The sequence below is a fragment of the Muntiacus reevesi genome, chromosome 8, assembly GCF_963930625.1.
Source record: "Muntiacus reevesi chromosome 8, mMunRee1.1, whole genome shotgun sequence".
In the NCBI taxonomy this organism is placed as follows: domain Eukaryota; kingdom Metazoa; phylum Chordata; class Mammalia; order Artiodactyla; family Cervidae; genus Muntiacus; species Muntiacus reevesi.
In genome coordinates, this window is record NC_089256.1 from 12,276,548 (window position 1) to 12,299,421 (window position 22,874).

Sequence of the window (22,874 nt, forward strand, 5' to 3'; positions counted from 1 at the left end):
GTCACTGGATTGGAGGAGACCCACCCACCATGGGAAGGGCAATGTGCTTTACCCAGTCTATCAACTCAAACATTAATCCCATCCAGAAACACCCCCACAGACACACCCAGAATCATGTTCATCCAAATATCTGGGCACTCCATGGCCCAGCCAAGTTGACACATAAAGTTAACCATCACAAGTTGGAAAAACAAAATTCATTGTCTGTCTGGGGCTCAAGTTTGAGAGTTTCAGCAGAAAAACCTTACAAAGAGCTGACAGAACTACTCACAGGAGAATCAGCTTTAAATCTCAGCCGATCTCAGGGATCCCAAATCCAGATTTTCACTGTTATGATGAAGTAAGACCCTTCCTGATCCCCCTTTTCCATCCCCCCTTCTTGAACTCCAATCTCAGACAGGCACAATGGCAGCAGGTGAAGAAGGAGGTTTAAGAGAGAGAAACTGACCGCACCCTTCCCTGAAGTAAGGAAGCCAGCTGCCAAAGACAAAAGAAGCTTTATATCTCCCGAGAGGGTTCAAAGTTTTTATTACCATCTGGGAAGAGGCAATTTTAATGATGAATGCAAACTCCTAGTTAAAATGACTGTAGAGCTTTCGGTTGTCCAGAATTAAGCAAAATAGTCTCGATTGGCAGGGGGGAGTATGCCACCACTAAATTTAAGGAAGGGTGGGAGAGAGTCCATGAGTTTTAGACTTTCAAGTCATCTATTATTCCATCCCTTCTGTTATGAATTCTTATTTGTTGAGCCTGTAAAGTGTGCCTCCCGATGTTCTTTGTCACTTTTGTTCCTCGGCTCGTTCTGCCAGGTTTCTTCCATGAACAAGTCCTTGCTTGGTACGCACCTTTGCAGCTGACTTAGACCATTCTTCCTGGTTTGCACACTCAGGACTGGGTCTTAAGTTATGGACTTTCAGACGTTTGCTCTCAGCCAACACGATTCCAGGCGCTGCATCCCTTGCTCGACCAGCCCAGTTGCTCAATTTAACAAAGATCCCTCTTTTTCTTCCTGCAGCATGGGCAAGCAGCACATTGCTGAAGTTTTTACAGCCCCCATCCACTGGATAGGCAAGACAACTAGCCCTTCCTCAGCTTCATGCAGTGAGCACAGGTCCACTCTCCTGCCAAGCGTGGGGTGCACTCACATGAGTCTTGAGGCCCACCCTATGGACCCGGTACCTTCTACCCTTGGGCCACATTTCACCAGCCTACGCAGTAGGCTTATTCTTCATTATTAGTCCACAAAGATTGATTGATTCACTGATTCATTGTGTGTGTGTATGCATGTGTGTGTGTGTGAATTTCATCAATCACTCCTCTGTGGAGGTTACAGAGAGGATTTGATGTGTGCTGACTCCACCATTTTGATCAAGGTCTTCCAGGCATGTCTCAGACACTACTGAGCTAGACAAGCAAGAAGCATGCCCCAGGGACTCCCCTGGTGGTCCAGTGGTAAAGAGTCTGCCTTCCACTGCAGAGGACTTGGGTTTAATCCCTGGTCAGGGAACTGGGATCCCACTTGCAATAGGGCAACTGGGCCAGTGGGCAGCAACTGCTGAGCCCGGGCTCTAGAGCCCGTGTGCCACAACTAGAGAACCTGCATACTGCAACTAAGACCTGACACATTCACATAAATAAATAATTTTTAAAAAAAAAAAGAAGACACGCATCCCAGACCCAATCACTGATGCCAAGCAGGGCCTTGTGGGACTCCTGGGCATGGAGGCTTTTTTGTTCCCCATTCCTTGTAGCCAAGACTCCAGACTCCATGCCATTCTGAGTTCCAAAGGGCAGAACAGTTGCTAACCAAAGGAGAAGCAGCAATGAAACCACCTGAGGCAGAAACTCATCAATATTAGGAAAGGACTACCTAGGACCCTGCTGCTGTTGCTGCTGCTGCTAAGTCGCTTCAGTCGTGTCCGACTCTGTTCGACCCCATAGACGGCAGCCCACCAGGCTGCCCCATCCCTGGGATTCTCCAGGCAAGAACAGTGGAGTGGGTTGCCATTTCCTTCTCCCATGCGTGAAAGTGAAAAGTGAAAGTGAAGTCGCTCAGTCATGTCTGACTCTTAGCGACCCCATGGACTGCAGCGTACCAGGCTCCTCCGTCCATGGGATTTTCCAGGCAAGAGGACTGGAGTGAGATGCCGTTGTCTTCTCCTAGGACCCTGCACATATCCAAATCTTGTCAGCAACCCACCCGTTTGAAACTGCCAAAGAAAAAAGATATATGTGCTAAGTCACTTCAGTCGTGCCCAACCCTTGGTGACCCCATGGACTATAGCCTGCTAGGCTCCTCTGTCCATGGGATTTTCCAGGCAAGAATACTGGAGTGGGTTGCCATGCCCTCTCCAGAGGATCTTCCCAACCCGGGGATCAAACCCACATCTCTTAGGTCTCCTGCGTTGGCAGGCGGATTCTTTACCACTAGTGCTGCCTGGTACTATCTTGATCCTTATCACAATCTCCCACCTGACTACATAACCTTCCCTACTCACCAGGACGGGGCGCACAGTTCTTGAAGCACTAGCTTCCTGTTTTTCCCCTTTACCTGGCCAAGAAATAAAGCCACTCTTTCTTGCTCTTCCATAACTCTGTCTCCGTATTCTGTTTGGCATTGGTGTGCAGAGAGCCAAGGTTTTGGCAACAATCTCAGTTTTCACAGAGTGGTCAGGCCCATTTCCAAAGTGGGAACACTTTCCCTCAGTGATAGGAGTTTTCTTATTAGTGACTAAAGCAGAACTTATCCTCTCCTGTCCTGTCCTACCGAGGAGAGTGGTCACTTCCTCTGGGAGCTGACTCAGGGCAGGCCAGAGCAACATCCTGGAGAGCCACAGTTCCAGAGGCCTCCCCAGGCCCTCCTCCTCATGTAAGAAACTTGAGGGGGGCCTCAGGACGTTCAGATAAAATCTCAGGTGCAAACGCCGATAGCACGGAGGTCAGACTCAATGAGCTCTCAGCCTCCAACGTGCTGCTCACTTGGCTCCTGTTCCCTCCAGGGGCTGCACCTTCAGCCCAGCTCGGCCTTGGCTGATCCCACAGGTCTTGAAGCTCTAACAACCAAGTAGGGTAACAGCGGAATGGAGAGGGGTGTGAGCGCTTCCCCCTGGAGCAGGTGGGAAGTCCAGACCCACGCCCTGCATACACGCGGCCCCCTCAACGCCATACCCATCTCGGGGACCTGGGCTTTTGGCTTTTAGGCAACACATTTAGAACCACACCTCAGACCCAAACTTCTTATCAATTCTTCAACCTGAAGGTTGTCTTTGCCAACCCCAAGTTAAAATTCTCCTTCAGAGTTTAAAACTTTGTTAGAAAAGGAAATAAGGAGAAAAAGGAAGGAAAGGGGGAGGGGGAAGGAAAGGAGGGAGAGAGGAAGTAGGTATAAAGGAAGGAAAGGCAGGAGGGGAAAAGAGGAAAGGAGGAGGCAGAAAGGACACAAATCCTTTTCTCAGACAAAGATATTATCTCATAAATTAAAACTGAGCTGCTTACAGTTACCCATATTAAAATTTTGGCATCTTCTTGCTGCCATCTGCTAAATTAAAACTCCTCATTTAAAATACAGTAATTCTTCCACCCCACTGGCCCTCCGTAAACTAGGCTTAATGTGTTAGTCACTCAGTCATGATTGACTCTTTGCAACCTCATGGACTGGAGCCCGCCTGACTCCTCTGTCCATGGAATTTTCCAGGTAAGAATACTGGAATAGGTAGCCATTCCCTTCTCCAGGGATCTTCCCAACCCAGAGAGTGTACGTGGGTCTCCCACATTGGAGACAGATTCTTTACCACCTGAGCTACCAGAGAAGCCCAACCTAGGCTTCACCTGAGGGCTATTTCATTTTGACCTGTTTGTAAGTGCAAGATCCCAAAGTCTTCAATGAAACAGGCATCGCCTGGGAAAGCCCTTCAGTGTGGGTAATGTTGGTGGGATGGCATCAGGGGGTCCTAACTCTGGGGTGTGATCTCCTGAGGCTAGAAACCCGTAGTAACATTAGTAGACAGTTTTGCAGAAGACTTACCGGCACCTCCAGGAAATTTGGAAATATGTGGCCACTTTGTAGATGGGTGATTTGAAAGCACAGGAGCAAATGTAGAAGCTGCTTCGGTTTACGCAGGCACTTATTTTTTTCAACAGTCAGATTTCTTAAGGTTGTTTTTTAAAATTTCCCCAGTGGGGTCCAACGGAGGGACCGGGGACATGAACCTCCTCCCATAGGAGAATTTGTCCTTTTGCTTTGGGGGCTTTTTGCAGGCACATGACAAGGCTTCTCAGTTTTTCCTCCAAGGTCCTTCATGGGCTTTTACAGCTGCTCCTGCGCTGGAGGCCCCCCAGTGAAGGAGGCGGAAGGGGCTGTGTCTTCCCTCCTGCGCCCACCTGTGTGTGCTCCCACCTCCAGGGAAGATAGATTTTCCTGGCTTTTTTGTTTGATCCTTGAGGACCTGACAGCCAGCAAGAGAAAACCGTAATTTGGGGTCACCTCTTGTGTGCCGGTTCCAAATGGCACACAGTCTGGGTGCCAAAATGGTTTCACATGACTCACGTGTCATGGGAACAAACCCTCCCACCACCAAAAAAAGCCAGTTAAACTCTGGGATAGGCTATGGAACACAGGAGAAAATAATAAAAACTGTTTTTTAAAGAGGTAGGGAAGGGCAGCATAGAGGAAAGACTGGTAGACAGAGGCCTGAGGCAGAGGCCAAGGTGCAGCACGGAGGGAGGGCCACAGGGGCAGCGAACAGAGCCCTTCACGGTGGGCTAGGGACAGAGGGAGCACGAGCGAGGACACGGTGTCTGCTAAATTCTAAACCCACTGATGATGGTGGAGGTTCGCCCGGGACCAGGCCCATGCAAATTCTGCAGTCCTCATTCTAGGGAATTTGCCTGAGTTTTCCTTTTCTCTCTCCAGGAAGCCCGGGGCACTTCCAGGCAAATGGGAACAAAAGAAGGAATTTCCAGCACTCAACACAAGGTGGCGCCAGACACCCGTGGACGTGATGAGGTCGCCACTCCAGGTGGGCTCAGAAGCTGGTCCCTAAAGGGACCCAGATTCCAAGGAAACTGAGAACTCTGAGCACCCACAGGATGTTAGCCAAAGGGAAAAACAGGGCACACAGAAAAATAAGAAAAATTATCTAAGAGATGGGGAAGGGTAGCACAGAAGCTAGACGGAGTCTACAGTTTGTAAAAGGAACTTATAAAGAGTTTTGCCGGGGAATCCCTGGAAAGACAGGAGATAGGCAAGTGCAGAGAGACAGGAAGGGGAAGCTGTTGCAGGCATTCAGCAGGTCATGGCCTGGGCCAGGGAGGGGTGGCGGAGAAGAACGCCTTCTGACTGATGTAGCTACATTTACCAGTTTACATTTACAGGTATGCTTCTTAGATACAGTGAGTCAACAAGCCCAACAGGATTCAATAACAAGACTCGGTAGAAATACATTTTATTCATCTTCTTTGAGAATTCATTGTATTAACATTTGCTCTTTTCATGTACAGTTGTGGACCCATGACTTTGCAAATGTGGTGTGCCCATTGATATCACCCAGTAGTCTCCTTTTGATGTTCACATTGTCCCAACTCTGGCTGAGGCAAATTTACCTCTTTTAGATTGATTTCTTGCATAATTTTCAATGAGCCAATTATTTAAAGCTTTTTGCTTCTGGCCCAACAAGGTGTAAGTGTCCTGGCATTATTACCTTGCTCACTTCTACCCCAAACCAGGTATGGAATCAGACATTGCTCCCAGAAACCCTGGCTCCTTTTGAGAGAAAAATAGCAAAAAAAAAAAAAAAAAAAGCAAAATATGGGGTACATTGCAACTAGGCCACTTCGGTGGCAAAAAGCCCAAAAGGAAATCTACTTCTAATGTAATGTTTTATAAAGGCATGACTTCATATTGATATATTCAATTCAGTTCCAGTAGTACACTGCTCGTACTCAAATAATTGAATGTACCATTGACCTTCCCTTTCACTAATCCTGAAATCTAGTTTCCTATCCAAATAAACATAATCATTTACTTGCTGTGACAACTTAAGAGAACAGCTAAAAACAAACAAACAAAAACAAAAAAAACACTGTCAGTACAAACAGTAGAAATATTGAGTGAAGTTTCTGTTTTAGGCTACACACTCCTAAGGACTTGTTGCCAAACCATTTGCTCTAGAGTCACCTGAGCTTCCCCAGTGGCTCAGCAGTAAAGATTCCACCCACAGTGTGGGAAATATGGGATCTAATTCGTGGGTTAGAAAGATCCCTTGGAGGAAGACGTGGCAACCCACTCCAGTATTCTTGCCTGGAGAATCCCATGGACAAAGGAGCCTGGGGGGCTACAGTCCATAGGGTCCTGCACTTCAGGACATGACTGACGTGAATTAGCACACACACACGCTTAGTCCCCCACACTGCGGAAGGACTTAACTAGCATTGTGGTTCTGCTGTTTCCATTTATTTTCATTCAGAAAAAGCTGCAATCTGCCCTCATCCCATCCCTCCATTTTCTGCTCCATCTTGTCATTTTTCCCATAGGACTTACACACTCCCAATATTCTAGATAATTCACTTAATAATGACAAATACTGTTATTATTTTATTATTATTCCTCCCCCTAGCCCCACCATCCAAAGGTAAGCCTCATGGAACCAGGATTTTATTCCTTGGCAGCTTTTGAAGCAGGATTAAGAAAAATGTGCTTGATTTTGGGGTCAGGGGTGTCTGCTCCCTGAGCATCATCAAGGACTGTGAGAGACAGTCAGTATTCCTGTTGTAGTTACTAATCACACCCCTTTCACTCATTGAAGAGTCCAGGTAATAGGGGTAAATCAATCAGAGGAGAGGCCAGGGAGTCAGAATACCAGGACTCAGGACAGATGGAATGGCCAGCTATGGGGGAGGGCACCCCTCTACTCTCAAGGACCAGCTCAATGTCTGGTGCATGGTCAGACTTCCATAAATGATTCTGGGGACATGGAAGAACAACAGGATAATTGAGGGAAATGTCTGGATACCTGTATAAGCCTGTGAGGTGGATGGGCAAGGGAACTAGCTGTGAGAGGGATGCAAGCAGAGGGAAGTCAGGGATCATTTCTGAGTTCTGGGTCTGGACAGGCGATAGGGCAACTGTAGCCTGAGGGTGGAGGGCAGGGGAGAAGAAAGAGCAGGTCATGACTGGTGGAGTAGTAGAGTCTTTATTCCTGCAAACTAAAAATATGATTCCAGTTTGGCCAAAGGTAAAATGAACATATGCTCTTCATAAAAGACTCGAACAATGCAGAAACATACAAAATGGTACAAAAGAGATCTCCAGTGATCTCATCTTAGAAAGAGCCCCTCCTCTGGTCCCTTGAAACCCCTGCCCAGGTGGAGAGAGGGCTGGGGGCCTCTGGCTTATAGGGGAAACACCTGGCTGAAGCAGTTAGACTGTCTCCACCTCAAGGCTGGCTGGAAGGGGCCCAGGAAGTGGGGGTGGAAACAAACCAGCTTAGAGGCTCCAGAGCTGGGAAAGGTGGGGTCTATGAAGGGAGGAGACCCAGGGTTTGCCAAACAATCACTTCAGCCCTCAAGAGACTCCCCTTCCATCCCTTCTCGACCCTGACTCTTCCTCACCTGATGGGCGAGAGGGTCAGGAAGAGACTTCAGTCATGGGTCCAGGATGAACATGCCGGGAGAATTAAGGATGCTCTGAGGGGCTATCTTAAAGAAAAGAGTTCCCCAAGGGATTTCCTGTAGTGTGAGGCCCCCAGGAATACCCAGGAGCAACTTGCCTCAGTCAGAGCCCCCATGCAGCCAGATGCTGTCCCCCACTCTATCCCTGCTCCATCCCCTGCCTGGGTCACCCGCAACATCCTAACCAAAGGTGGCCTTAATGCAGCCTGGACTCAAGGTTGATGATATAACTCGAACCCTAAAGACTACTGTTTTGGAAGAAACCAAAATGATTACCCAAGGTGACCTCTTTTTATTTTTCATGCCGTACTGTAACAACTCCACAGGAAAAAGGAATACAGAAAACACTACACTTGTGATCGACAGCCTTCTGCGGTCTCATCGCATCATGCGCTCATTTCAGCTGCTGTCCTCAGTGTGCACACCCTCTCCACCCCACACAGCATTTCACGGGTGAGCAGCATCCATGCGCAGCCCGTTTTCAGTGGGGCTGTAGTCTCCCTCTAGGCCACAGATCTTATTGCTGGCTGAGCTATTCAGTCACCTCTGCACAGGCGGGCTACAGTCCATAGAGTCTCAGAGTCAGACACAACTGAAGTGACTTAGCCCACATGCATGCACAGGCATTTGGCTTGAAGTGAAATCAACCTCGTGTACCAGCCTTCCTTTCGTCTTCAAAGTTTCCTCCAGGAAAGTGGCCGTTGCTTGTGTAGTCTCTGGTCATCCCTGTTACACATGAACCTGATGCTCTTCAGAAAAGCAAAGCCAATCACAATGTACGATGTTGCCAATTTCCCAACAGCTCTGCAAGTGGCAGAGAGATAATATGGATATATACACACATATGGTTTAATGGTCAAGTAGTTAACCATTGTACAGATGAGAAAACTGAGGGACAGAGAGAGTAAGTCATTTTCCCCCAGGGTCATCCTGCTAGTAGATGGCAGAGATCCAGTGTTGGAGGTCACATCCCCTGACCCCCTCTTAGCACTCCGTCAGCCATACCACCCTGCCTCTGACAGTTGCTTCTAGACGTGGACATAGCAGGCTCTTCTCTTGTCTTTTGTCCTTGAAGGAAAACAAGCGTGGCCTTTCCCCTTATGGCTTTCCCGTCCTGCAGCCCAGATTTCTCGGCTCCATCTGCTAGATCCAGGCCTTGAGGAGCCCCTCAGAAGACAGCCCTGAAGTCACACAGGCTTCTACTTCTTCTTTTCTGCAGCTGATTAACTTCTGGGGTGAATTTGTTATTTTCTGAAAGACAATTTTCATTCATATTCATTAGGTTAACAGTCATAGTCAGAGTTGAAGAGAATATCACCAAAAATCCCAACTATTTCACTCATTAACTTTCTAGCAACAAAAAAGCCCGAAGAGACGTCCCTAGTGGTCCAATAGTTAAGAATCTGCCTTCCAATGCAGGGGACACCGGTTCAGTCCCTGATCAGGAAAGTAAGATTTCATGTGCCTCGGAGCCACTAAACCCATGCTTCACAACTACTGAACCCACACATTCTGGAGTGAGCCACAGTTAGTGGGTCTCTGAGGCACAACAGATTTCCCACGTACTGCAACCAAGACCCAGTGCAGCCATATAAATAAACTTAAAAAAGCCCCAAAGGCAATTCTAACCCCTCGATCATGGGCTTGCCACTTTACTGAGATCACCTCCCACATCACTGACCAGTGGATCTCTTGGGTTCTGCCTCCTCGGGGACCCTGCCCCACAAAAGCCCAGCATGTAGTACTGGTTCCAAAAATCTAGCCGTCTTCCACCAGAGAGCTCTGAGAATAGTGACCTGGTCCAAGGCACTCTACAAAGAGTACTAGCAGGGTGTCCGCTCCAAAAACAGAAGTCCCTTCCTACTCATATTTCACTTTCTTGCCATCTTCTCCCAGTGACCCCGATACATCGTCATAACTGATGATAAAAATGCGGGTATCTTCCTTTCAGGGTAACTCTCTCCACTGCTGCTAACTCAGTCGCTTCCACCAGACTCACTTGACTCCTAAACAGCTTCTCCTGAAGCCCTGCCCATCATTACCATCATTCCTCTGAAGAGTGGCACATGGGCAAAGACAGGTGGGCACCATGGTTTCCTCCACCCCAGCCCCCAGGAGACAGTAGATTTAAGTCAGTTGCTCTGGATCTTGTTTGTAAAGAAGTGGCTTCAGGGCTTACTCCTGCGTCCACAGGCAAATAATGGGCAAGGACAGTGTACAAGCAGGGCTCACCAAACAGGATGTCAGTGTGGAGGCTGCCCTCAATTCACACTGATGGTCCACTCATTCTCAGGACGCGGGCTGCCTACATGTGCGGTGCTTATACCTGATTGTTTCTTAAACTCTAGAGCAGTGCTGTCCAACGGAAATGTGCAATTAAAAATCCTCTAGTAGCACATTTTATAAACTAAAAAGAAATAGGTAAAATTAATTTTAATAATATACTTTTTAAATATTATTTCAATATATAACCAGTATAAAATATTGATATAAATTAAATGAATATTGATATAGAATAAACTATTTTACACTTTCCTTGTATTGCCTTAAAAATCTATTGTATATTTTATAGTTACAGAATATCTCAATTTGGACCAGTCACATTTCAAGTGCTTAATAAATCACATATGCTAGCAGCTACTGTTTTGGATGGTGTAGTTCTAGAATGTTAAAGTGAAACAGCATAATCTCAGAATTTCAGAAGGTACAAAACTGTCATCCCATAGGCTAGAACAAACTTTCAAGCAAGGTTTAGCTAATATATATATATATACTTGAATTAGCCCTTAACATTCAAAAATCAGGAGATTTATTATAAAGTCTGGATTTCTGGTTTCTCATTTCAAACATGGAGCCCAGCGACCACCAGCTCACATCCCCTCTTGGCAGCAACCTGCTCGAGCCGAGAAGCAGCCGCTTTCTTTAGCTGGGGCATGTGAGCCTTGGTCCCCATACCCATCTCCCCCTCTTAAGTCACATTTATTGAACTATACACTCTTCTTTCGTCTGGGCCCTTTTATTCTTCTGTACCTGTCTGGGCCCCCGAGGCATCTGAGTTCACAAACGTCACTTTCTTTTTTTGTTTTTAACTTTTTATTTTGTACTGGGGTATAGTCGATTATTATTCATGCATGGAGAATCCCATGGACACAGGAGCCTGGTGGGCTACAGGGTCACAAAGAGTCAGATGGGACTGAAGTGGATAACACAGCACATAGCCAGTTAACAATGTTGTGACAGCTTCTGGTGGACCGCAAAGGAACTCAGCCATACATATACATTTATCCATTCTCCCCCAGACTCCCCTCCTATTCAGGCTGCTACATAACATTGAGTGGAGCTCCATGTGCTGCACAGTAGGTCCTTGTCAGTTATCAATTTTAAATACAGCAGTGTGTACCTGTCCATCCCAGACTCCCTAAGCATCACGTCCCCCTGGCCACCGCAAGTTCGTTCTCTAAGTCTCTGAGTCTGTTTCTGTTCACAAACTCCACTTTCTATGAAGCACACAAAGTCAGACTTGGGATAGTCCATAGAAGCATATCTCAATTTGGAGATGACTAACTTGGGGCCATCTTGATGTTTGCTACCCACATTACAGTGGAATGTGACAGCAAGAAGAGAAAGAATAAAGTGAGTCACAGAAGGAAAGTAAGACCTTTAGCACCAAAGCTTCCATCTCCTTGAAGCAATTATGGATAAAAGACAAAGAAAACACATTATATTTTAAAATAGGGAACACACACAGAGCAGTCTTAATATAATTCTCCTTGCATATATATATTTTTGCTTTAGACTGTTCCTTAGTGATATAAACTTGAATGGAAAGACATTCTTAATGGTATATTTCAGAGTGCAACCATCACCAACTGTAAAATTACAGATGTAGACATGAAAAATTTAATCCAAACAGATAAAACACTTACAAGCTCAATAGGACTTTTTGAAGCTTGTCAAGGATTTCCACTTGGTAATTTTCCATGGTTTAATTGGAAAGATGCATGGATTTTGCAAGGTTGGCTAAAAGCTGCTTTTTAATAGTTTGGAGGATTATCCATGACTAAGGCCAATGCTGAAGTGCAGCTAGGCTGTGCTAAACGCAAGGCTGAGGATGGGGGTGATGGCAGTGGAGGTGTGCAGCTCCAGAACTTGTTTGGGGTTTGATGGACACTATTTCAATCTATTTCTCACACAGCACTGTAGGAAATGCATATACTCAGAGAAATTGTCCACGTTAAAATCTGGGGGAAAACAGAATAGAAACTAAAATTCTTATGGAAAGGAATGCATGTAGGAAGACATTGGAACAATATAGGAAGGGGAACAGAGAAGCAAAGAGGGTTCAAGGATCATGGCATTTATCTTCCATGGACCAAAGTGGACATTCTCTCACAGAATCTCTTGTCTCTGGTCTCATTCCAGTTGCTTGGATTTTCCCAGAAGCTTGAGAGTCCCTTGGACTGAAAGGAGATCAAATCAGTCAATCCTAAAGGAACTCAACCCTGAATATTCACTGGAAGGACTGATGCTGAAGCTAAAGCTCTAATACTTTGGCCACCTGATGTGAAGAGCTGACTCATTGGAAAAGACCCTGATGCTGGGAAAGGTTAAGGGCAGAAGGCCAAGGGGGTGGCAGAGGATGAGACAGTTAGATAGTATTACTGACTCAATGGACAGGAATTTGAGCAAACTCCGGGAGATAGTGGAAGACAGAGGAGCCTGGTGTGCTGCAGTCCATGGGGTGGCAAAGAGTCAGAAACGACTTAGTGACTGAACAACAAGAAGAACAGAATGCATTAGGATTCCTAGGAGCTCTTGTCATTTGAGGGCTTTCCTTGTGCTCCTGAAGTTCTGTACAGATACAACACGGAGGCCTGCTTTTGCATTTCCCCCCACCCCTGCAAAGTCCACAGGGCCTGCCCTCACTCGGAGACTCAGATTGATGGCCCAGGGTTCTCCTGGCTTGCAAGCTGTGTTGACCCCTCACCTTGGGTAGTCACTGGGCAGGTCCAGATATTTGCCCCAGTCAAAGGAAAAGCTCTGTCCACATGCCCCACACTCACACATGTGTGCCTCACCCCAAGAACCCAGGATGCTCTTGGTGTATGATTGTATGAATTGATTCTGTTGTGTTGGAACATGTTTCTGGATGTAGCTGCTGTTATAATGATTGGAGGAGGCCAAGAAGGCCTGGCAGGCCGGTCCTTAGGGTAAGACTTTGCATTATTCCTGGAACGCCGAGCTCCTGGGCTGGGCTACACACCTGCTGCCTTGGCTGTGCCAGGCCCTAGGGGCAAGCAGCAGAGGCCTGATGGGAGCCTGGGGGAGGCCACCCCCCCCCCCCAGAAGGGCGGTCTCCCAGCCCCTCTGATGAGAAGGGAGGTCCTTCTCCCTTCTTGGTGCAAATGCTTGTAAACCCACGAAGCGGAGGTCCATGCCCCGCTCAGGCCCAGACAACACCTGGACAGCGCATCACACTGAAAGGAAGAACAGCAGTTACCAAGGTGTCGGGGAGCATCACCACGGGGCAGCAGGAGTGCCGGAGCAGCCGGCCCATCTTCCAGACGGAGAGCAGCGCCACCACCAGGATCAGCACGAAGCCCACGAAGGCGAACAGGGCCAGCGCCAGAGGCAGGGCCTCTCCTGGAAACAGAAAGACAGGAACTGGCTGAGGAGACAGCCTTGAAGACCTGCTTGCTCGCCAGTTCTGGGCCTCCCTGGCCTTCTTGGGGTTGGCTCTGCAGATGGATCAAGAGAGCAGACTCCGGCACCCTGAGATCTGACATACGCCCCAGGGAAAGAGTGAGCACCATTCAACTGTGTTTCTAGAGTCCAGATCGGTTTCCAGAAAGCCAAGGATGATGACAGCCTTTTTCTTGGGAAGGAAAAGGGGCGAGCCTCGTGCATTAAGCACTAGCTGTGTTTGAATGCACCTCGGCACCACTGCCAGAAGGCAGGCAGAGAGCCAGGCCCCCAGGCAGGATGAGGGGGTGGTGCCCAAGAGCACAGCCCAGAAGGAAGCTGGGCGGTAACTGAAAACAAAGTGTGTTTCACAATTTTCTTTTGGCATTGATCCGTATTATGGAGGAAAATACTGAATTCAGTACACAGTCACATAACAACTCTGATGTATCAGGTTCTGGCGCTGGTTAAGTGACTTACCCCAGGTCACGCAGGGAGGGCTGTGCTCCAAATGATACTAAGAAAGTGCCAAGTCTGAGCAACTGGAGATGTGGAAGTGGGGGATGGGTTATTTTCCCATCTTTCTGTCCTATTCGCATAGCCCCTCTGAGCTGGGCTGCTCACCCACAGTGTGAAGGGTGGCACAGCTGATGCAGCTGCAGAAAAGCTGGGAGGGTCTCCTCAATGCTTTTGGAAACTATTTTGGCAGTGTACATCAAGCGATGGGCCTTCCCAGGAGGCTCAGTGGTAAAGATTCTGCCTGCCAGTGCGGGAGACCTGGGTTCAATCCCTGGGTCAGGAAGATCCCCTGGAGAAGGACATGGCAGCCCACTCCAGCATTCTTGCCTAGAAAACCCCATGAAAAGAGGAGCCTGGTGGGGTACAATCCACAGGGTTGCAAGAGAGTCAAACACGACTGAGTGAGCACAGAGCATGCATCAGGAGATACACAAATGTTCAGACTCTTTCATCTGCTCCTGTGAGTAGATTCCAAAGAAGACAAAACATACACAATAAAGCAATTCACAGCAACGTCTAGATTAGAGCCACAGCCTCGTAACCAGCTGTCTGCTGAGCCCAAAGCAGCACACCTGCACCTCCCTCCACCCCAGCATGCTCTGGTGTGTTCCCTCATAGCACGAACCACCAAGGGAAACCATCTCATTTGCTGACTTGTCTGTCTACTCAACTAGAAGGTAAGCTCAGTGAGGGCAGGGACTTGTCTGCTATATCCCAGTGACAGTGCTCAGTAATTATTCACTGAATGAATGAATGAATCAGTGAAAATGAACATCATCTTCAAAAGCAGATGGAAATGGGTACTTCCGGGAGTAGTCCAGTGGTTAGGAATCCACCTCCCAATGCAGGGGACACGGGTTTGATCCCTGGTCTGGGAAGATCCTATGACACTGAACCATTAAGCCCATGTGTGACAACCACCGAGCCTGTGCTCTAGAGCCCACAAGCTCCAACTACTGAAGCCCCCGTGCTCTGCAACAAGGGAAGCCCCTGCAGCGTGAAGCCTGAGCACTGCACGTGGAACACAGCCCCCGCTTGGCGGAACTAGAGAAATCCCACACGCAGCAAGGAAGACCCAGCAGACAAAACTAAATAATTTTTTTAAAAAAGCAGATGGAAATGACCTAAATAAATATCCCCAAGTAGAGGATGATTTACTACATCATCAAATCTCAGCATGGCAGGTCAGGAGGTCAGCTATTAAAATGAGAATTAGGATACATAATATACACAAGCTTGCTCACTGCAGCATGGTTGGTAGTCACAAAACACTGGAAAGCACAGAATATACCTGGTTACGGGGTGCTATGACATGTATTTTGACACATCCATACACTGGCTTGTTATGCATCTTTAAAAATGAGGTAGATCCATATGTACTGACATGAACAGGTGTTCACAATAGCAGTACCAAGTGAAGGTGAGTTGGTACAGAGCAGTAAGCATGGTACAGTCCCAACTGTGCTTGTGAGTTCTGGCCTCACACGATGATCGCAAAATTAAACACCACACTTGCCAAAGGAAACCTCCTCAGTGGTGTGGGGAGAATGGAAAACTTGGATCAGGAGGATCCCCTGGAGGAGGAAACGGCAACCCACTCCAGGATTCTTGCCTGGAAAATTCCATGGACAGAGGAGCCTGGCGGGCTATAGCCCATGGGCTCACAAAAGCGTCAGACACAACTGAGCAACTGAGCTCACACACATATGCACACTCCTTCCTCTACATACCTCTCTGTTGTTTGAATTTTTTTTTTAACAAACTTGACCTACATGGTTTTAAAAAATAGTATAAAATGGTAATCAGAAAGTCTTCATGAAAAATGTTTTTGATATGATATTTGTGAAAAAGCAGACACAAAACATATGTATAATACAACTGGAACATATGTCTACATGAAGGATAACACTCTTTTAGAGGATAATTTGGAAACAGCAGTCAAAATTCAAATGTGTATGCCTTCGACCCAGCAACTCTGCTGCCAGGAATTTATCCTTCACATCCACCAGCAAATGATCTATGTACAAGGTAACTAATGAGAGCGTTGGGTGTAATAGCAAAATATCAGGAAAAACCTAAATACCTCTCAATACCGTGCGCCTGTGCTCAGCTGCTTGTCATCTCCAGCTCTTTGTGACTCTATGGACTGTAGTCTGGAAGGCTCCTCTGTTCATGGGATTCTCCAGGCAAGAATACTGGATTGGGTTGCCATGCCCTCCTCCCGAGGATCTTCCCAACCCAGGGATCAAATCCTTGTCTCCTGTGTCTTCTGCCTTGCAGGCAGATTCTTTGCTGCTAAGCCGCCAGGGAAGCCCACCCCTCAATAGAGGGGTAGTTAAATTAGTTATAGGTACACAAGACACAATGGAATACTAGGTAGCTAGTAAAAGAAGGATAAAGAAATTCTTTTTTAGATATGGAAAAATCTAGAATATGTATAAAGTGAAAAAGACTTTATAGATCTGGAAGACATAAAAAGATCCAGAACAGTGCATGGAATATGCTACCATTTGTGCTAAAAAGAAGAAAAATATATAATAATTTATTCCCATTTACTTGTAAATGCATTGGGAAGTTTTCAGAAAGATATACAAAGAGCTAACTCCTATGGGGGAGTGGGTAGGAATGACATGGATGAGGAAGAGGAGGAGGAAGCCAATTCCAAATTCTTATCATATTTTTTGAAATATATATGTACCAAATATCCAAAATTATATTTTGAAAACTAAAAAGCTATACACAAATGTCACTGGTGCTGTCTGTATGACAGAATCATGGGATGTGGGGTTTCATTGTGTTTCTTTTCATTGTAGGTTTTTAGACCATAAAAAATTTAAGGGAAAAAATTAAAGAAGAAGATTCTACAGAGTTTCCATCAGGCCCCTCCCAGCTGCACCGAGGGCACCCCCTCACAAGGTCTGGCCTTCAGAGCCTCCAGCTGCCTCACCTGCACTGGCCCCTGACTCGCAGGCAGCGGCCACCTGGTCAGTCAGCTTTGCAAAATCTCTCCTCAGGCCTCGGAAGCTTTCAGGGGAAAGTGTGCCAGACAGCTGCCAAGGGGCCCCCACCCAGCCTGAGGGGGGACTTTCACCTCTGGGCTGGAGTGGGGATTAGAACACAGCACACTTTCACCACCAGAACCCGTGCAGCCTGGGGGAGCAGGTCAGGGACACCAAGGGGACTCAGCCAGAGAAGCAGCAGGCGCCGTGCACACGCAGGGGGGCAGACAGGCTGCCTTACCTTGCACCTTGACACATTCTGGCGGGCTGAAGGCGCTGTGCCGCCCAATGGCCTTCACGAACGTCCGGGCCTTCACACAGTAGGCCGCCCCGGGCTCCACCGTCTCCAGGTACAGGGGGAGGACCCCGGGCCTCACCACTTTGACGTGTTCCTTTAGGAAACCAAAACACAGTCACACCTTGAACGAAGCGGGACAGGAAAAGGAGAGGAGGAGGGAAGGAACGCTGTCAATATTTCCTTTCTGCATACAGAATGTTCCTCTCATTCTTTCATTTGTTCATTCATTCATTTTTTAAAAATTACTCATTTATGTAGCACCTACTGTGTGCCAGGCACAGTTGCAGGCACTGAACAAAACAAAAAGTTCCTGCCCTCGTGGAGCTTATGTCATACGTGAGGAAGCCGCACCACTGATAACACACATCAGGTGGTGATGAGGGTTACGAGGAATCATGGAGTAGGACAAGCAGGTAGACAGTGATGAGGAGGCACCAGCAGAGCGGCTCAGGGAGGCCTCTCTGATACGCTCATGCTTGGACAGAAAGCTGACTGGGTGCTTGGCCCGGCCACAACTTGCAGAGGGTCAGTGAAGAGGAGCACTGCAGCCAGTGGGCAGAGCCTCCTCATGCATCCACCCATCCACTGTCTGTCCCTCCATCTGCACAGCCCTCCGCCTCTGCCACCCCCTGAGGCCTGCGGAGGCTTGTCTGGGCCAAGCCCAGGTGACTCAGGGCAGGCACTCCCCTCCCAAAACACCTGAGGGACCTGCCTATTCCCTGCAGCTCAGGCCCTGATCTGCTCCCACACGACTGCATCCGCCGGACTCGCAGGGCCAGGCCCTACCACCGGGCCCTGACCCAGCAGGAGTAAATGCTAGAAACCACGGCCACTCCCTTTCCAGGGAAGTATGGTGGGGCACATGTCCTGGCATTAGGTCGGGGTACCCTTGGACGGAGAAGGGTCTATCGAAGGCCAGCCAGCATCTGGCAACCCCTACACTTGGCCTGATAAAATCAGCAGGACCAGTCAGATTTCTTGTCCTGGGAACTGGTATTGAGGAACTGAATACTTGCAGCCAGAAGCAGGGACCAAGGGGAGAGGACATGGTGAGGGGAGTCGGTCACAACCACAGGTACTCACAGGAAGGAGTGATGAGGGGTCAGGGCAAGCTGGGGCGAGGGCCATGGGCAGAGCGCGTAGAGAGGACCCCCCAGGGGGAAGCTAGGGCCCCCAGGCAGACAGGGGCCTCTGGGCGAGTGAGGCTGCTGCCCCAGTCATGGATTCTGTGAGAGCCCCAGACAGCTCCGTGTTAATCCTTGTGACAGGGCTTCTCTGGTGACTCAGTGGTAAAGAATCCAATGCAGGAAACGCAAGTTCGATCCCTGGGTCAGAAAGATCCCTGGGAGAAGGAAATGACAACCCACTCCAGTATTCTTGCCTGGAAAATCCCAGGGACAGAGGAGCCTGACCTGATGGGCTATATTCCATGGGGTCTCAAAGAGTCAGACACAACTGAGTGACTAAACAATAACAATCCTTGTGACAGAGCCTACTGTTCCTTGCACTGATTTGAGTGGGTTTTATCACCATTTCAGCTTGGACAGGGCTCCACAGGTGCACCCACGCTTCATGCCTTCTGCTGCTGCAGCTCAGCCACTCCCTCCAAGAGAGCTGACCTCCCACCCAGCCTGGCCCGCAGCACCCACCCCACAGGGAGGGGCCGCGCCCCAGCTAGGCATTCCGGGTGGCCCATTGGCTCATAATTAGGGTTGTTTATAAGCTAGCTCCTGGCTCTCTGCCCCTAATTCTGCACCCAGCCCAGATGCACACTCTCAAGAAGCTGGGACCGGCCTCATATACTTATGAAATCATCCAATTGATTTGGAACAGCCCCGTCTGCTGCCCCCTAAACAGCGGGAAGAATGGCTGAGAAGACATGCGGATGGGGGAGAAATGCATTGCACAGGTATTGTGGATCCAACTATGACAGAGTTTAAGGCAAGGAGGTGGCCCCCCGACTTCACCAAATGTGTCCTGAGATGGCTCCCAGCCAAAGTCTGGGTTGAACCAAGGCAGTCCTTTGCGTTTGACGCTGCCAGCATTGTCAGCCTACACCCATCTCTGTGTTCCCTCATTTCACCCAGGCCTGCTCATCCTCTGGCCACCCCAGACAGTGGGCACTGCAGGGGCCGGCCTTCCTCATCCAGTTCTCAGAGCTTCTCCAAAGTCTAACTCAAAGGCCCAGGCTGCAAGTCTCACCTTGGCACCGGGCTCCCTTCTCCAGTAGGACACAAAGAACTCAAAATGGGGCCCCAGGTCTTCCAGCTTAATAAGCAGGTGGAAGCCGTCCATGGTGATCTCCATCCTAGGTGGGGTGAGGATAGCTGTTGGCAAGACAAGGGGAGAGTCAAAACCAGTCCCAGACAGGACTGACTTCTGTCCAGGGAGACCATGACCAAACCATCAGTAGAAACACACCAGGCTCACGGCAGGGGAAGGGTTTTGATGTGGCTTCATAGCATGCAGAAGCAAGCACTGTACTCAGCAGGTGCTCAGCAAACTCTTTGTGAATGATGAGCAAATGAAAACAACAAACAACCATTTAGTACAATTCACATAGATATATACCGTCTGCTGCTAACTTTCAAACATCAGCAGATTAGCAGCCTGTATGGATGGGGTTGGCCTTTCTATTCCCAGTCCAAGGAGTCTTCATCTCATAGCTTTATGGGAGATGTTGGAAAGTCAGAGGGTTTTACAAATTCCAAGAATCAGCTCTAGTAATTACAGCCTAAGCACAAACATCATCTTTCATGCTATTGGATCCAAAACAGAGAGACCCACAGACCCCATGGATACTTTCCACTTAGCAGACCAGGAACCAAAGGGCCCACACAGGCAGTCTTCAGTCCCTGCCTACTGATGATGGATCCAGACCTTCCTCTCAGATTCAGACACTGCCAGACCAGAAGGGCACCCCAACTGTGGGCTTGGGAGTGTGTTCTGGCTAAATCTTCCTGCACTGGGGTCAGTGGACACTCAACAGAAAGGCAGTTCCTGCAGGGAGTTTTCAGAGAACAAAGTATTTCCTGACATCTAAAGAGCTGCCTGGAAAGGGGACAGGAGGACTTGGGAAGTCAGGGGCCAACTGTGCAAAACATACCCGCATCAGAGGATTCATATGAGCACACAGCACTGCTAGAACTGCCTCTGAAACACCTCCAGTAAGAAAGGAGATGGTTGACTCCTCCACTTTTAAGTTAAGCATGATTAGAATTGGATCCCCTGATCTCCATCTACGTGGAGAATAGAATTAGACAAAATGACCGCGTGTCATTTCAGTTCAGGTGATTTTTTGACAATGTTGGGGCAGGAACCTCTTTCCTATGTACTCTACATACTCATTTCATTTAATCCAACCAGCAAGTTTCAGAAAGTAAATACTCCTCTTATTTACAGATGACATAGTAGACCCTCAGAGAGGTTAAGTGACATTCCCAGAGTCATCCAGTGAATGACCAGACCTTGAGCTCATGTCTTTCCACGTTTTTAGACTCTGCTGTGTGGGGTGTTTTTTAACTCCCAAGGAACAGGATGCACTTAGATCACTTAAATCAGACTCTAGGGATGGGTCCCAGAGATCAGGGGTTCTAAAGCTCTTCTGTGACTTGAATTTGCATTGAGGTTAAGAACCGCTGCTCTCAACAGGGTTCCCTTTAAGAACTGGGGATCCTTTCCAAGACAGCCTTAAAATCAGATTTTTCATGTCTGAGGAGAAGTCGGGGTGGGGTTTTTCAAAGGCCAAAAAGCAGACGTCATGCCCTGAGGAGTGTCAATTTCCTCCCAGCTCTGCAGCTGGGTCCACCTGCGTGAGGACCCTCATCCTCTGCTTCTGGGGCAGGTACAGAGACACCTTTCCTCAGCTCCTCGGCAGCGAGCCCTTTTCCTGTTTATACTGGCCTTCTCAAGAACAAGTTGCTACCACACACATCCACCCCCAGAGCTGTGTAGACACTTCCTTATCTCTAAACGCCCCGTGCCTGCATTTCCAACAACAGCTGCCAGCCTCCAGCAATGATCTTGGCTGGAGCCCTGTGCTTCCAGGAGCCAGAGGGAGGTGCTGGTGCTGCCTAGGCACTGTGGGTGGGGGTAGAGCTGCAACAACCTCCGGTGCCCCTTCGGCTCCCCCAGGGCCTGGCACTGCTTCCACTGCTTCCACCATGTCCTGCCAGTACTGTGGGAGAGAGGGCAGGCAGAGGAGCCCACATCCTGCACCAAAATTCCTACTGGTATCCATTCCAGAAGGACTTTCCTGCAACTCAAACGGTAAAGAATCTGCCTGTGATGCAGGAGACCAGGGTTTGATCCCTGGGTCGGGAAGATCCTCTGGAGAAGGGAATGGCAATCCTCTCCAGTATTCTTGCCTGGAGAATTCCATGGACAGAGAAGACTGGTGGGCTACAGTTCGTGGGGTCGCAAAGAGTCGGACATGAGTGAGCAACTAACACACACACACACATCCATCCCAATGGTCCCACTCCCGCCCCCTAGCTCTTCCTTTCTTCTTCTGCTCCCTGGCTCTCAACTCTGGGCATATCCCTAGGGTAATAATAATAATACAAAAGCTGAGTGCTATTACAAGGCAACAGCGCTGCCCCCAACATTTGCATTTTTCATCTCACCCCCAACCACCCACTGAAAAAAGCCATTGCCTCTCTCACTCAAGCGGCTGGATTTGAACCCCGTCTGTCTGATTCTGGAGGACCAAGTTCTCTCTCAGATCTACCTTTACTTTCCTCAACCTCCTCTAGCAGGGGCTCCCTCACCTTCTAACCCTCCTGGTTTCTCCCAACCCCCACTCTCCTCAGGAAGCTCTGACTCACTCCATTAATTTAGAGGCTGCCCCGACCTCCCTGTATCCTCACTCCCAGCAGAGAGTCACCTGTCACACAGAGAATACAGGTCCCCGAAGACCTTTCATTTGCCTTTCCTGTGTGTCCCAGGGGGTCACATCATCACCCACAGCTGTCTTTCCACCTCTGCTCAATCCCCCAGTGGGCAGCCTGCCCAACATCCCGCCTCCTCCTGCTCCATGAAACCACTTTCAAGAGGACCAATTTGGGGCCCTCCCTCAGGCCCCGCAGCGGCTCGTCTGTTCTCCCCTCTGACTCTCTCCCTGCCCAGCACCACTGGTGCCCTCCCCTCCATTCTCTTTAAACCCTAGGTTTCCCAGAATCCTGGCCTGGTTCTATTTGTCCTCATACCTTGTCCCTGGACACCCTCACCTGCTCTCAAGCCGTTAGCTATTAATTTCATTTTGTGTGTCTGTGACCTGTCTGAGTTCCAGGGCCTGATTCCCAACTGCCAATCAGACATCCATGGGATGATGTCTGATAGGAATCTCAACCTCAAAGAGCCCAAAGCCAGCAGCATCTCTTATTCCTCAGACCAGCCACTCCTGCTGGGTTCTCTTCCTTGGATGGCATTCCTACTAACCCCATCTGGAAGCTGGGTGCCATCACCATCTCCCCCAACTCTGTCTCACGGGAACTGGCCACCAAGCTCTGCCCTTTCTAACTCAACCATGTCTCTAGAATCTGTTCTCTTCATCCCATCTCTCCCCTTCCTCTAGGATCACGATCCACCTTGGTTCAGCTGGAATGTTACAGCCCTCTCTTCACTCTTCCCATGGCCTGCAGGTCTGTCCTACTCCAGTTCACTTTCCACACCACAGTCAGAGCGATTGTTCTGTAGACAGACCTGGC

At 48.6% G+C, this 22,874-nt stretch overlaps 1 protein-coding gene across 1 annotated transcript in view; it reads right to left on the reverse strand.

Annotated features, from left to right (window-relative positions):
• Positions 1–7,249: 7,249 nt before the first annotated feature.
• Positions 7,250–22,874, reverse strand: part of IL20RB (interleukin 20 receptor subunit beta) — a 34,549-nt gene continuing 18,924 nt past the window's right edge. Inside the window, exons 4-7 of the mRNA XM_065942955.1 lie at positions 19,369–19,493; positions 17,110–17,260; positions 13,169–13,311; positions 7,250–8,919 (exon numbers count right to left, since the gene is read on the reverse strand). Coding sequence (XP_065799027.1) covers positions 8,812–8,919; positions 13,169–13,311; positions 17,110–17,260; positions 19,369–19,493 — 527 coding nt within the window. The 3' untranslated portion in view covers positions 7,250–8,811. The remainder of the gene's footprint in view (positions 8,920–13,168; positions 13,312–17,109; positions 17,261–19,368; positions 19,494–22,874) is intronic.